General features: G+C 39.3%; 1 protein-coding gene across 2 annotated transcripts in view; it reads left to right on the top strand.

Moving 5' to 3' along the window:
* Nucleotides 1-14711, top strand: part of Sbf (SET domain binding factor) — a 209704-nt gene that overhangs the window by 110326 nt on the left and 84667 nt on the right. For both annotated transcript variants that reach the window (XM_071674009.1, XM_071674008.1), the window contains 3 exons: nt 5301-5423; nt 12330-12576; nt 13787-13980. In XM_071674009.1, coding sequence (XP_071530110.1) covers nt 5301-5423; nt 12330-12576; nt 13787-13980 — 564 coding nt within the window. The remainder of the gene's footprint in view (nt 1-5300; nt 5424-12329; nt 12577-13786; nt 13981-14711) is intronic.

Here is a 14711-nt window from a genome sequence, read left to right as displayed (position 1 = left end):
TTTAACTATTTATTTTTTTATTTTGCTTTGTTGCTGTCTTCCGCGTTAGCAAGGTAGCGCAAGGAAACAGACAAAAGAATGGCCCAACCCACCAACATACGTCCACACATGCAAATATACATACCTATACATCTCAACGTATACATATATATACACACACAGACATATACATATATACACATGTACATAATTCATACTGTCTGCCTTTATTCATTCCCATGGCCACCTCACCACACATGAAATAACAACCCCCTCCCCCCTCATGTGTGCGAGGTAGCACTAGGAAAAGACAACAAAGGCCACATTCGTTCACACTCAGTCTCTAGCTGTCATGTAGTAATGCACCGAAACCACAGCTCCCTTTCCACATCCAGGCCCCTCAGAACTTTCCATGGTTTACCCCAGACGCTTCACATGCCATGGTGCAATCCATTGACAGCACGCCAACCCGGGTATACCACATCATTCCAATTCACTCAATTCCTTGCCCTCCTTTCACCCTCCTGCATGTTCAGGCCCCGATCACTCAAAATCTTTTTCACTCCATCTTTCCACCTCCAATTTGGTCTCCCACTTCTCGTTCCCTCCACCTCTGACACATATATCCTCTTGGTCAATCTTTCCTCACTCATTCTCTCCATGTGACTAAACCATTTCAAAACACCCTCTTCTGCTCTCTCAACCACACTCTTTTTATAACCACACATCTCTCTTACCCTATCATTACTTACTCGATCAAACCACCTCACGCCACATATTGTCCTCAAACATCTCATTTCCAGCACATCCACCCTCCTGCGCACAACTCTATCCATAGCCCACGCCTCGCAACCATACAACATTGTTGGAACCACTATTCCTTCAAACATATCCATTTTTGCTTTCCGAAATAATGTTCTCGACTTCCACACATTCTTCAAGGCTCCCAGAATTTTCGCCCCCTCCCCAACCCTATGATTCACTTCTGCTTCCATGGTTCCATCCGCTGCCAAATCCACTCCCAGATATCTAAAACACTTCACTTCCTTCAGTTTTTCTCCATTCAAATTTACCTCCCAATTGACTTGTCTCTCAACCCTACTGTACCTAATAACCTTGCTCTTATTCACATTTACTCTCAACTTTCTTCTTTCACACACTTTACCAAACTCAATCACCAGCTTCTGCAGTTTCTCACATGAATCAGCCACCAGTGCTGTATCATCAGCGAACAACACATGTCTCACTTCTCAAGCTCTCTCATCCACATCAGACTGCATACTTGCCCCTCTTTCCAAAACTCTTGCATTCACCTCCCTAACAACCCCATCCATAAACAAATTAAACACCCATGGAGACATCACACACCCCTGCTGCAAACCTACATTTACTGAGAACCAATCACTTTCCACTCTTCCTACAAGTACACATGCCTTACATCCTCGATAAAAACTTTTCACTGCTTCTAACAACTTGCCTCCCACACCATATATTCTTAATACCTTCCACAGAGCATCTCTATCAACTGTTTTCATCATTATTTAGGTGTTTGAAAAACATTATCATGTGAAGTTGTACTGTATAAGTGTGGTTACTTTTTTTCATAGTTGTTTGCTGTCAACTATGTTAGCAAGGCAGTGCTAGAAATAGATGAAGAAAGGCTGTATTTGCTCTCCTCCATTCTCCATCCATCATGTAGAATGCATCAAAACCAGATCCTCCTATCCACAACTATGCCCTACAGACCTTTCCTTGGATTCTCAGGTTGCTACATATGCCTTAGTTCAGTCTACTGACAACACATCACTTCCTGTACCCCACATCACACCATTATGCTCGTATCCTGTGCACACCTGTCACCCTCCTGCATTCTCAGGCCCCTGATCATTCAAAATCTTTTATTATTCCATCCTTCCATCTCCAATTTGTGTCCCCCTTTTTATTTACACCATTTCAGACACATATGTTCTCTTTGTCAACCTCTCTTCACTCTAGTAATGATTTTGGTGTAATCAGAGGAGACTACAGATATTGGAAGTCATTTACATTAGAGATAAAGCACCTGACATCAGCATCCAGACAAACATGATCACCGCCGTACAGGTCTTTGATGGCCCACCAATAGGACATTGACCTAATGCCGTTGTAGGATAGGTGAAACAGATCACTTACCCACCACAAGCTACAGAGTCCACCATTTCAGGACAGGGCGATGCATTGCTGACCCACTTTCCTCTCTTCCTACATGTACGCATGCCTTACATCCTCGATAAAAACTTTTCACTGCTTCTAACAACTTACCTCCCTTAACATATATTCTTAATACCTTCCACAGAGCATCTCTATCAACTCTTATCATATGCCTTCTCCAGATCCATAAATGCTACATACAAATCCATTTGCTTTTCAAAGTATTTCTCACATACATTTTTCAAATCAAACACCTGATCTACACATCCTCTACCACTCCTGAAACCACACTGCTCCTCCCCAATCTGATGCTCTGTACATGCCTTCACCCTCTCAGTCAATACCCTCCCATAGAATTTCCCAGGAATGCTCAACAAACTTATACCTATGTAATTTGAGCACTCACTCTTATCCCCTTTACCTTTGTACAAAGGCACTATGCAAGATTCCACCAGTCCTCAGGCACCTCACCATGAGTCATACATACATTAAATAACCTTACCAACCAGTCAACAACACAGTCACCCCCTTTTTTAATAAATTTCACTACAATACCATCCAAACCCACTGCCTTGCCGGCTTTCATCTTCCATATATGCACATATATATACATATGCATATCAACATAGACACATATACATATACATACACAGACGTGTACATATTCATACTTACTTTCATCTATTCCTGGCACTACCCCACCCCACAGGAAACAGCATCACTACCCTCTAAGCCAGGTGTCCATTTTAGCAACCAACCCCTAAGGGAAGATGAACAGCTGTGTACCAAACTGCAATCAGGATTAGAATCTATGTGCTCAACACCAGGAAGCCTTTGAATACATAATTTTTTGTGACACAAACCGCTACACCATGGAGGTCCATCTGCTATGTTCTCACCTCATATAGGTTTTTTAACTTGTTGTATTAGGATACTGTCAAGCAGATTTAGGTAGAACTTTCACCCTGATGTAGTGGAAAGAGTTTCTCGATTTAGATATTAGTATCTTAAGATTTCCCCTTTTGATTGCATTGTGTTCATTACAAATATCTGCTATCTGATGATAATCTCTTTCATCTGCTTTTGATGGTGCTGGGGCACAAACTGATCCTCCTGTCATTATCACCTGAAAATAATCTTTGAGTTTTACGAAAATGTTGATTTTATCAGCAGATACAATCATCTACTTTTGATGGTGCTGGGGCACAAACTGATCCTCCTATCATTATCACACGAAAATGATTTTTGAGTTTTACGAAAATGTTGCTTTTATCAGCAGATACAACAGTTTTTAGTACAGGATTGAGATGAGTTTTAACAAAGAATGAGACACTGCTTCCTACATTTTCCCCCTCTTGCTATTATGTAAAGTGTACTCAGGAATTTGTATTCAGTGAGGAAATCTGTTTTTAATATCTAACCAAGATTCCAAAATATATCATAATTTTTTCTTGCACAGCGTCTCTGAAAATTTATATGTACTCTGTGCTGTAACTTGAAATATTTTGATAATTGACAGACTTTACTCTTTGATATGCCTTTGTGCAGCAGTGGTATTGGGGAGCCTTTATGTAAAATTGGTCCATAACCTCAGTTTAACCTGTCTTACCCTGTTTGTTACTTGCCTGGGAAGTGATGTGAAATTGCTGCATTCTGCCTTTTCCCCTACTGCCTCATTTCCAGTCAGTCATAAGCTGACCCCTCTCTCCATGTACCCCTATTGGCCGTCCCCCTGCCACTACCTGTGAAGTGACCTCTATTACCTGGGAATTAACTTCTAGATGTTCTGTTCTTCAGTGTTCCTTACCTTCCTTGTACGTTACCTGCATTAGGTCTCTGTGAATGACTATTTGCTAACTTTATATGTTTTTTGATGGCAAAATGGAGATAATCTTCATGATTCATTGCATTTTGGTGGGTAAAACAGTGTTTCAATACCTCACAAACAGGGGATCTCTCAGCTGCACATAGGACTCGGCCTTAGAGAGGGAAATGGTTTTTCATCCTTCAAAACCTACATTTTTATCAGTTCAGTTGGCTGAGATATTGCCATGGCTGTTTGCTCACCAATTGTACCTACTCTTCAAATGTCAGAAAATCTTCATATTGGATTAACTTGAAAATTGGTTTGGATACTCCCAGGACAACTTCAAAGTTTCTTTGATGGATCCCACCCTGATTTTTTTTTTATCTGCTGACTGAAGTTGCCATGATCAGTCATACTTCTGTTCTACTTGGCTTTCATCTTCAGATTGGTTTGGGATGCACCCCTAGAAAGTCTCAGTATATTAGTGAAATTCAGATCCAGATTTCATTTAGCAAATTTTTGTCATCTGAAAGATCCTCACCAGCCAGCTGAGCTCTTGGCTACTACTCTGCTTTTATTTGATATTATGAATGTAGTTATTGAAATTATATATATAAATGTAAATACTAGGTTTTCAGTCATATATCAGTGTTTGTAAAGCCAGCATGCTTATATTAGAAAGTTCTGACCCACAGGGAAATAAAATTTGAGACCCTTGGCTTCCATTTCCAAGAGTGTGGCTAAAGTTGGGTCTTAGAATTTTAACATTTTGCCTTACAGTAAAAAAAAAAGTTAATTTTTGTCTCATACATTTCATGAAAATACAGTAGAGCTGTTTTTTCTACAAAGTGTTTTGATAATAATGTTCATAATTTTTGTTGCGTAATGTTTGTAAAAAGTGTTAAAGAGTTTATTACTCCAGTATTTTGTTGTATTTTCATCTTTTATATATCTTTAATGAAGTAATGTATTGTCATATTTGAAGTTGCTATTTTTTCATTTTCGTTTTTAAATTCTTGGTTTACTTATCAGATTCCTTTCCTTACTTTTCATGCTTGGATGATCTTTCTTTTGTTTCTGCATTTTAATTCATCGTATTTTGAAGCATCATTCTGTTCTATATAGAACTGAAATTCTTTTTTAATTTTACTTGAAATGTTGAGTTAATGTTTTGTTGTATTGCTAGCAGTACCATTGTGCATATCTATTTTTTCCAAAACTTTGTATATTGTTTATGAAATTCCCCCTCAAAGTTCTCTGCTGTTGGGCATATAAAAGTGGACGATATTTACTTAAGTGGAATTTTTGTTTTTGGATAACAAAGGCTCGAGTGCTCAATATGGCTTCCTAGGTACAAGTTACAAAGGCCAGTGTAAGCTGCTGCGCGTAACGTCACCCGTGAGCCGCAGCTCCGAGGAATTGGACTGTGGAGGGAGACTCTCACCCAGTGAGTGCTACAGGAGAATGGTGCCACTAGTATTCATGTTGTCCTGTGTACTACATTTGAGATGATATTTTATGATCACCCTGAATAGTAAATTGATATTTTCCCAGAAATATGTTTAGGGAGGGAAAGACCTAAAGGAATTCTTTTTCCCACTCACTCATAAGTCCAAGGCTTTCTCATTTTTCACATTTGACTGCAAGTGTATGAACACTGTAAAGAGACTCTAATTAAGTCTTGAGTATCAGTGCAAATTGTGAGCCTTGTTGTTTGTACCTTTCTGGAGTCCTGTATTTATAGAATTGATCATATGTAGTCCTTGGCATGGACTGGGAATGAGATCTAGCGATGAAATATTTCAGATTTTTTTATTAGCAAGAGAATGCAATTTGCTGCTCATTGAAGATTTGGGGTTATCATATTAGCATTTGAACTAAGATCTTCCTTAGCTGTACAGAAATAGAATTAGAAATTGCTTTTCTTCTTTTATTTGGCTTATCTAGCAGTGTAAAAAATTCAATATGCTTAATATTGAGATGAGTAGCATTGCATATTGAAGCTGTTGGAAATAGTTTCAGTATGTAACAATATCCATTAATGCTAAACACATTGCCCAAATATCCTAGGCTTTAGACCAGCATTATATAAACCTTAGAGAGGATTGAATTTCAAATAACCAACCATTTTCTTAACATTATTGTAAGTGTGTTGCCGACTAGGAGCAACATTGGAAATTCAAAAAATTCAGCCGAAGTGTGACAGTCCTTTCCTGATAACTTCTCTCAGGTCATATAATGTATAAGAAAGAATATCCCTTTTAATGTGACTGTGTTTTGTGTGCCTTAACCAACATTTTGTTGTTTAGATAATGTTTTTGATTTTATTTGTAATGTTTATTGCATAATATTTTTGTACAGTGTTTAGTTTAGTTTTCAGAATGATATTGCATAAGACAGACAGACAGCATTCATTGAATTCAGAAATAACTCTCAGATTGTTGATCCCATAAGTAATTTGTATATTATCTTTGGTATATCAAGCATGTAATAAACATGCAAATATATATATTATTGTCATTATCATTATTATACTTAATCACTGTTTCCCTCGTCAGTGAGTTAGTGCCAGGAATCAGACGAAGAATGGCCCATCCATTTATGTACATATATTTATTTATTTTTTATAATAAAATAATAAAATATATAGCAAAATAAAATAATAGATAAATAATAAATTTATTTATTTTTTATACTTTGTCGCTGTCTCCCACATTAGCGAGGTAGCACAAGGAAACAGACGAAAGAATAGCCCAACCCACCCACATACACATGTATGTACATACATGTCCACACACACACATATACATTCCTATACATCTCAACGTATACATATATATACACACACAGACATATACATATATACACATGTACATAATTCATACTGTCTGCCCTTATTCATTAAAAAAGGGGGTGACTGTATTGTTGACTTGTTGGTAAGGTTATTTAATGTATGTATGACTCATGGTGACGTGCCTGAGGATTGGCGGAATGCTTGCATAGTGCCATTGTACAAAGGCAAAGGGGATAAAAGTGAGTGCTCAAATTACAGAGGTATAAGTAAGAGTAAATGTGAATAAGAGCAAGGTTATTAGGTACAGTAGGGTTGAGGGTCAAGTAAATTGGGAGGTGAGTTTGAATGGAGAAAAACTGGAGGAAGTGAAGTGTTTTAGATATCTGGGAGTGGATCTGGCAGCGGATGGAACCATGGAAGCAGAAGTGGACCATAGGGTGGGGGAGGGGGCGAAAATTCTGGGAGCCTTGAAGAATGTGTGGAAGTCGAGAACATTATCTCGGAAAGCAAAAATGGGTATGTTTGAAGGAATAGTGGTTCCAACAATGTTGTATGGTTGCGAGGCGTGGGCTATGGATAGAGTTGTGCGCAGGAGGATGGATGTGCTGGAAATGAGATGTCTGAGGACAATGTGTGGTGTGAGGTGGTTTGATCGAGTAAGTAACGTAAGGGTGAGAGAGATGTGTGGAAATAAAAAGAGCGTGGTTGAGAGAGCAGAAGAGGGTGTTTTGAAATGGTTTGGGCACATGGAGAGAATGAGTGAGGAAAGGTTGACCAAGAGGATATATGTGTCGGAGGTGGAGGGAACGAGGAGAAGAGGGAGACCAAATTGGAGGTGGAAAGATGGAGTGAAAAAGATTTTGTGTGATCGGGGCCTGAACTTGCAGGAGGGTGAAAGGAGGGCAAGGAATAGAGTGAATTGGAGCAATGTGGTATACCGGGGTTGACGTGCTGTCAGTGGATTGAATCAAGACATGTGAAGCGTCTGGGGTAAACCATGGAAAGCTGTGTAGGTATGTATATTTGCGTGTGTGGACGTATGTATATACATGTGTATGGGGGGGGTTGGGCCATTTCTTTCGTCTGTTTCCTTGCGCTACCTCGCAAACGCGGGAGACAGCGACAAAGTATAAAAAAGAGGGTGAAGCAAAGGTGAAGATTTGTATGAGTTTTCAGAAAAGAAGAGAGAATGTTGGGCTGAAGAGGGTGGTGAGAGTAAGTGAGCTTGGGAAGGAGACTTGTGTGAGGAAGTACCAGGAGAGACTGAGTACAGAATGGAAAAAGGTGAGAACAAAGGAGGTAAGGGGAGTGGGGGAGGAATGGGATGTATTTAGGGAAGCAGTGATGGCTTGCGCAAAAGATGCTTGTGGCATGAGAAGCTGGGAGGTGGGTTGATTAGAAAGGGTAGTGAGTGGTGGGATGAAGAGATAAGATTATTAGTGAAAGAGAAGAGAGAGGCATTTGGACGATTTTTGCAGGGAAAAAATGCAAATGAGTGGGAGATGTATAAAAGAAAGAGGCAGGAGGTCAAGAGAAAGGTGCAAGAGGTGAAAAAGAGGGCAAATGAGAGTTGGGGTGAGAGAGTATCATTAAATTTTAGGGAGAATAAAAAGATGTTTTGGAAGGAGGTAAATAAAGTGCCTAAGACAAGGGAGCAAATGGGAACTTCAGTGAAGGGGGCTAATGGGGAGGTGATAACAAGTAGTGGTGATGTGAAAAGGAGATGGAGTGAGTATTTTGAAGGTTTGTTGAATGTGTTTGATGATAGAGTGGCAGATATAGGGTGTTTTGGTCGAGGTGGTGTGCAAAGCAAGAGGGTTAGGGAAAATGATTTGGTAAACAGAGAAGAGGTAGTAAAAGCTTTGCGGAAGATGAAAGCCGGCAAGGCAGCAGGTTTGGATGGTATTGTAGTGGAATTTATTAAAAAAGGGGGTGACTGTATTGTTGACTGGTTGGTAAGGTTATTTGATGTATGTATGATTCATGGTGAGGTGCCTGAGGATTGGCGGAATGCTTGCATAGTGCCATTGTACAAAGACAAAGAGGATAAGAGTGAGTGCTCAAATTACAGAGGTATAAGTTTGTTGAGTATTCCTGGTAAATTATATAGGAGGGTATTGACTGAGAGGGTGAAGGCATGTACAGAGCATCAGATTGGGGAAGAGCAGTGTGGTTTCAGAAGTGGTGGAGGATGTGTAGATCAGGTGTTTGCTTTGAAGAATGTATGTGAGAAATACTTAGAAAAGCAAATGGATTTGTATGTAGCATTTATGGATCTGGAGAAGGCATATGATAGAGTTGATAGAGATGCTCTGTGGAAGGTATTAAGAATATATGGTGTGGGAGGCAAGTTGTTAGAAGCAGTGAAAAGTTTTTATCGAGGATGTAAGGCATGTGTACGTGTAGGAAGAGAGGAAAGTGATTGGTTCTCAGTGAATGTAGGTTTGCGGCAGGGGTGTGTGATGTCTCCATGGTTGTTTAATTAGTTTATGGATGGGGTTGTTAGGGAGGTGAATGCAAGAGTTTTGGAAAGAGGGGCAAGTATGAAGTCTGTTGTGGATGAGAGAGCTTGAGAAGTGAGTCAGTTGTTGTTCGCTGATGATACAGCGCTGGTGGCTGATTCATGTGAGAAACTGCAGAAGCTGGTGACTGAGTTTGGTAAAGTGTGTAAAAGAAGAAAGTTAAGAGTAAATGTGAATAAGAGCCAGGTTATTAGGTACAGTAGGGTTGAGGATCAAGTCAATTGGGAAGTAAGTTTGAATGGAGAAAAACTGGAGGAAGTAAAGTGTTTTAGATATCTGGGAGTGGATCTGGCAGCGGATGGAACCATGGAAGCGGAAGTGAATCATAGGGTGGGGGAGGGGGCGAAAATCCTTGGAGCCTTGAAGAATGTGTGGAAGTCGAGAACATTATCTCAGAAAGCAAAAATGGATATGTTTGAAGGAATAGTGGTTCCAACAATGTTGTATGGTTGCGAGGCGTGGGGTATAGATAGAGTTGTGCGCAGGAGGGTGGATGTGCTGGAAATGAGATGTTTGAGGACAATATGTGGTGTGAGCTGGTTTGATCGAGTAAGTAATGTAAGGGTAAGAGAGATGTGTGGAAATAAAAAGAGTGTGGTTGAGAGAGCAGAAGAGGGTGTTTTGAAATGGTTTGGGCACATGGAGAGAATGAGTGAAGAAAGATTGGGAAAAGGGGTGCAGAGATGTGGTGTGGCAGTGAGATATAGTGGCTAGTGGCAAGCCTGTTTGTGGATGATACTGTGTTGTTTGCAGAGAGTCAATAGGAGTTGCAGAAGGTTGTAATGTGTTTTATGATGTGTGTAAGCATAGTTGATTGAAGGTAAATGCAAGTAAAAGTAAAGAAATGATGTTTGAAAGGAAATGAAGTGAAAGTATAGATTTTGTAAAACCATATAGAGTGAAAAAAAAAGTGTGCTAAATTATGCTGTGGATATTGGGGATAAACAGGGGATAAACACTGGAAGAGGGAATTTAAGTACCTAGGAGCTGTCTTGGGTAAGTGTGGTGATGTGGAAGGAGAGATGAGGAAGAGAGCTGTACAAGGTAGAAGAGTCATTGAGTCCCTTAATAGAATAATGAAGGGAAGAGGTGTAAGTATGGAAGTGAAAAGAGGGTTGAGGGACAGCATAGTCCTCCCACCCCTGACTTATGCAGCCAAAACATGGACATGGAATGAAGCACAGAGGTCAAGAATCCAGGTTGTGGAAATGAGCTATTTAAGAAGAGCATATGAGGTGACTAGATAGAATGAAGAAGGAAATAAAAGGGTGTATGAGAGTTGTGGTATGGCAAGAATGGATGAAGCGTAATACTTTGAGGTGGTTTGGGCATGTTTTACATGCAAGTTTACAAGGAGAGTGTATGCTAGTACAATTAAAGGGTTTGGTGTGAGTGGAAGATCACCTGTGACATGGGTAAATAGAGTGGAGGAATACTGGAAAGAGAGAAACAGAGGAAGAATGCATGAAATGGTGTATGCAAAGGAGGCATGTAAGGACAGGGATAAGTGGAGACCCTTTTGCCACGTCCACCCCTTGATGGGAGTTTCCGTAGGGAACAGGCATCAGAAGATAGATAGATAGATAGGGTTGGGGTTTGTAATAGACCGATTTGGATGACTGAGGTCAAGTGCTGTTGCATAGAAGTGGGTGCCAAATATATTGAGGTGGGTCTGTACTGGGAGTATCTGTGTTTCATTGTGAAGGTGTTGAGTGTTTGTGGTTTTTAGCCATCGTGTGATATTTTGTGGTTTGCAGCTTTGTTATATTTACTTTTAAGTGGGTTCAAAGCCAGGCAGGTGAGGCATAGCTTAAAGTGGAGCAGATGAATTGTTTGTTTAAGATGTTGAAGGATTCTTTACCCTGTCCAAGTATGGTGCTAATTTGTTTTATGAGGGCATTTGATTTATGTGTTACTCTGTTTATTTATCATTACTATGGGGAATGAATGTTATGTATATGTTGTATGTGATGCCCAGGAAGGTTTTTGTTTTGTTCAGTGAGAGCGACTTTCCCTTCAAGGTGACTGGAGGGTGCAAGTTGGTTTCATGTATGTCTAGGGTTAAGCAAGTTAATAAAGACTTTTGTGGAGATGAGATGGTGTGCTCTGTGTGAGCCATTATTCCAACTGTGTAATGTAGTGCTGCATGTTTGATGTTCCTGCTGTGGTGGTAGGATGTTGTGACATGATTGTGAAGTCACCTACTCACAAAATGGTCTTCATTTTGAGGTTTGCCAGAGGTAATGTGATGTCATTTAAGAAGAGATTGAAGAGTGCTGGAGAAAGAGCTGCTCCTTGGGGAACTCTACTTTAGATTTGTAGTGTTTAAAATGTGAGGCTAAGTGTTACTGTGTTTCTAGACTCTGCCTCCTTGTTGTTACAACACAAATGGAAAGTCACCTTTGGCAAAGTTGTTTCATCGTCATTGGACCAAAAGGAGAATGGTCTTTTTCAGGACTTTTCACTCTAATGGAGGCCATCATTTCCCCACTACTTATTGTTGCATTCCCTAGAAGCTGCAGGAGCCCCATAAAAGGGGTTGTTGTATAATTGAAAATCAATTAATTGGTTATAGATGAATAGTTTGATAGATACATATAGGTGTAGATAGATCGTTTATGAATATTTGTAAGATTAGATAACTTTGAATTAAAAGAATAATTCTCTATTCCATTGGAATTTATTTGGAAATGTGTAAGTAATTTGTTTTTTATTTTCTGGTTTTCTGGGTTGAGGGATGCACTGATTAGTTAAAAGTATGTGGCACACATTTATTGGAATCATTTAATCTCACAGACAGTTTGATAATTTAATTTTATAGAAAGAGTAAAAATTTGAAGAAAATTTTATTTGCACATTAGATATAACTGAGGTTTTGAAAATGGAATGTCTTGATATTTGTTTTACATGAAATGGAGTTTATAATGTGAGGTTAAGTATTGTAGGGGAATGTTTATTTTCATATATAATGTTCAAATTAATGTGGTTTACATGAATATATGCATATATTTCATTGATATCCTCTCTTTCTCTACAGTTGTAGATGAACTGGAGGCATCTGGCTTGAGTAATGGATCAACTGGGCAGCTGTCCGTGTCAGGCTTGGTAGGGGTCCGTGAAGTTGATAATAAAACTCTTGAAAAACTGTCTGAACGCAGTTACCATAAGGACTATGTGCGACTTGGCCTTGGTAGTCTTGGAAGTAATGCTACCAGTGTCCCACCAAGAACCAAGTCAGAGTTCCGAGTTACATCCTGTAATATTAATTATCACATATGCAGAAGGTGAGTATTCAAGTTTGATTCATACGTTGTTATAAGAATTATGATGAGGGATAAAGCAGTATTGGAGTTCACCAGTTATGAAGACTCTTTTGCCGTGGCAACCCCCTTGAGGGAGTTCCTTAAAGGAACAGACATCAGAGATATAGATAAAAAAGATAGATAATGATGATATTAAGGGACTTATAGTGACTGAAAATATCTAAGGGGGAATGACAGGGCATTCTCTCCCTTGAGCTGTATTGTTTGCAGTATTGCCCCCCCTGCCTTTCCCCTTGAGCTGTCTTGTATGCACTAAACATAATAAAGGTGATGATATACTATATTTTTACAATTATTTTAACCCTCTCAGTTCTAGGAAAGGAAAAATAAATGCATTTGTATGTCAATTCTCGCATTGATTTACAAATGAAATGGATTTGTCCTCTGCACCACCTTCCTGAAGTAATGACTTATTTGTATCGTGGCAAAATTTTCTGTCATTATTCTACATTCCCTTTTGAGTTGCATTTACTTTGCATGATCATCATCATTATACACTCCCTTTTGAGCTGCATTTACTTTAAAGTACATGATTGACTTCTTAAAAGGCCTTGTTTACCCATTTCAGGATTATTAGATTAATATAATTAATATTCTTATATTCCTAAGGTAGTGGGATATCATAAGGTTAAAGAATAGAAAGCTACTGTAGAGAAATAATCCCAGCCTTTTACCTGCCTGCTGAAGTGGTGGCTAGGAACCCTACTTTTGCAAAATTATTTACAACATTAGGTGCATACCTGTACAATATGGACTTAAGCGACTTTACTTAAATGAGAGTAGAGTTGATGACCATAGGATAGGATAAGAAGTTTTCATCATATTCACTCAATTGTACTCTTTATCAGGAAATTGCAATGTTGTTATACTTGTATATCTTTTAACCTTTCATAATATAAAGTTACACCTTCCACATTACACTTTTCCTAGTTGCTTTTTTAGTGTAACAGAGGCTCTTTCCTAATTTTATCCACTCTTCATTCTTCTAAAAATCCCCCCCCCCCCCACATACCCAATATTCTTTTTAGTTTCTACACTTCTCTTTCACCTTGATATTCATGGCTATAAAAAGTGCTATGTCAAGATATGCTTATTAATATTAAAAGGAATCATTGTACAAATTTCCTCGAGTTTTAAGAATCATTTACCAAAAATTTTTCTTTTCTTGCAGTTACCCGGCCTTACTTTCTGTGCCGTCCAGTACTGGTGATGACAGCCTTCACCGCCTTTTCCGTTGTTACCGACACAACCGCTTTCCTGTAATCACTTGGCGACACTCTCGTACAAAAGCTTTACTCCTAAGAGGGGCTGGTTTTCATGGCAAAAGTGTTATGAGTATGCTTAAAGGACCCCCCACGACCACAGGTATTTTATGGTCTTTTTGTTTTTGTTGGTTGTACAGACCAAGTGTTGCCCTTGGATCTACATTATCAGGGGCATTTAGGCTGTTGTTTAGGCAAGAACCAAAGTATATTCATTCAGGGTTGGCAAAGAATGTCATAAAGAATATGTGGATTCCAGTTCACCCTTGCTTAAGCAATACAGATGATTACTGATGGCCCCTACATGGACATTCCCTCATTGTCTTGCAGTCAGTCAGGTATATGGTATTTCTGACCCATATATCCTCTTCGTCAACCTTTTTTCACTAATTTTCTCCATGTGTCCAAACCATTTCAGCATACTCTCTTTAGCTTTCCCAACCACACCCTCTGTATTATCACACTTCTCTTACCCTTTCATTACTTACACGCTCAAACCATGTCACACTAGATATTGTCCTCAGACATTTCATTTGCAATATACCCACCCTCCTTTGCACAATCTTAACTGTAGCCCATGCCTTGCATTCATATGATAATTTTGGGACTACTATACCTTAAAACATACCCATTTTTTGCCCTCCCAGTTAACAATGTCTATTTCCACACATTCTTCACTGCTGTCAGAACCTCTAACCATCACCCACCGCATGACTCACTTCTGCTTCCATAGTTCTATTTGGTGCCATGTCCACTCCCAGGTATCTAAAACCCTTCACGTCCTCCAATTCTTTCCCCTCAAACTCACACCTGAACTAACTTGTTCCTCAACTC

This window comes from Panulirus ornatus, chromosome 19 (genome assembly GCF_036320965.1).
Source record: "Panulirus ornatus isolate Po-2019 chromosome 19, ASM3632096v1, whole genome shotgun sequence".
Taxonomy (NCBI): domain Eukaryota; kingdom Metazoa; phylum Arthropoda; class Malacostraca; order Decapoda; family Palinuridae; genus Panulirus; species Panulirus ornatus.
This window is presented reverse-complemented; position numbering and strand designations above follow the sequence as displayed.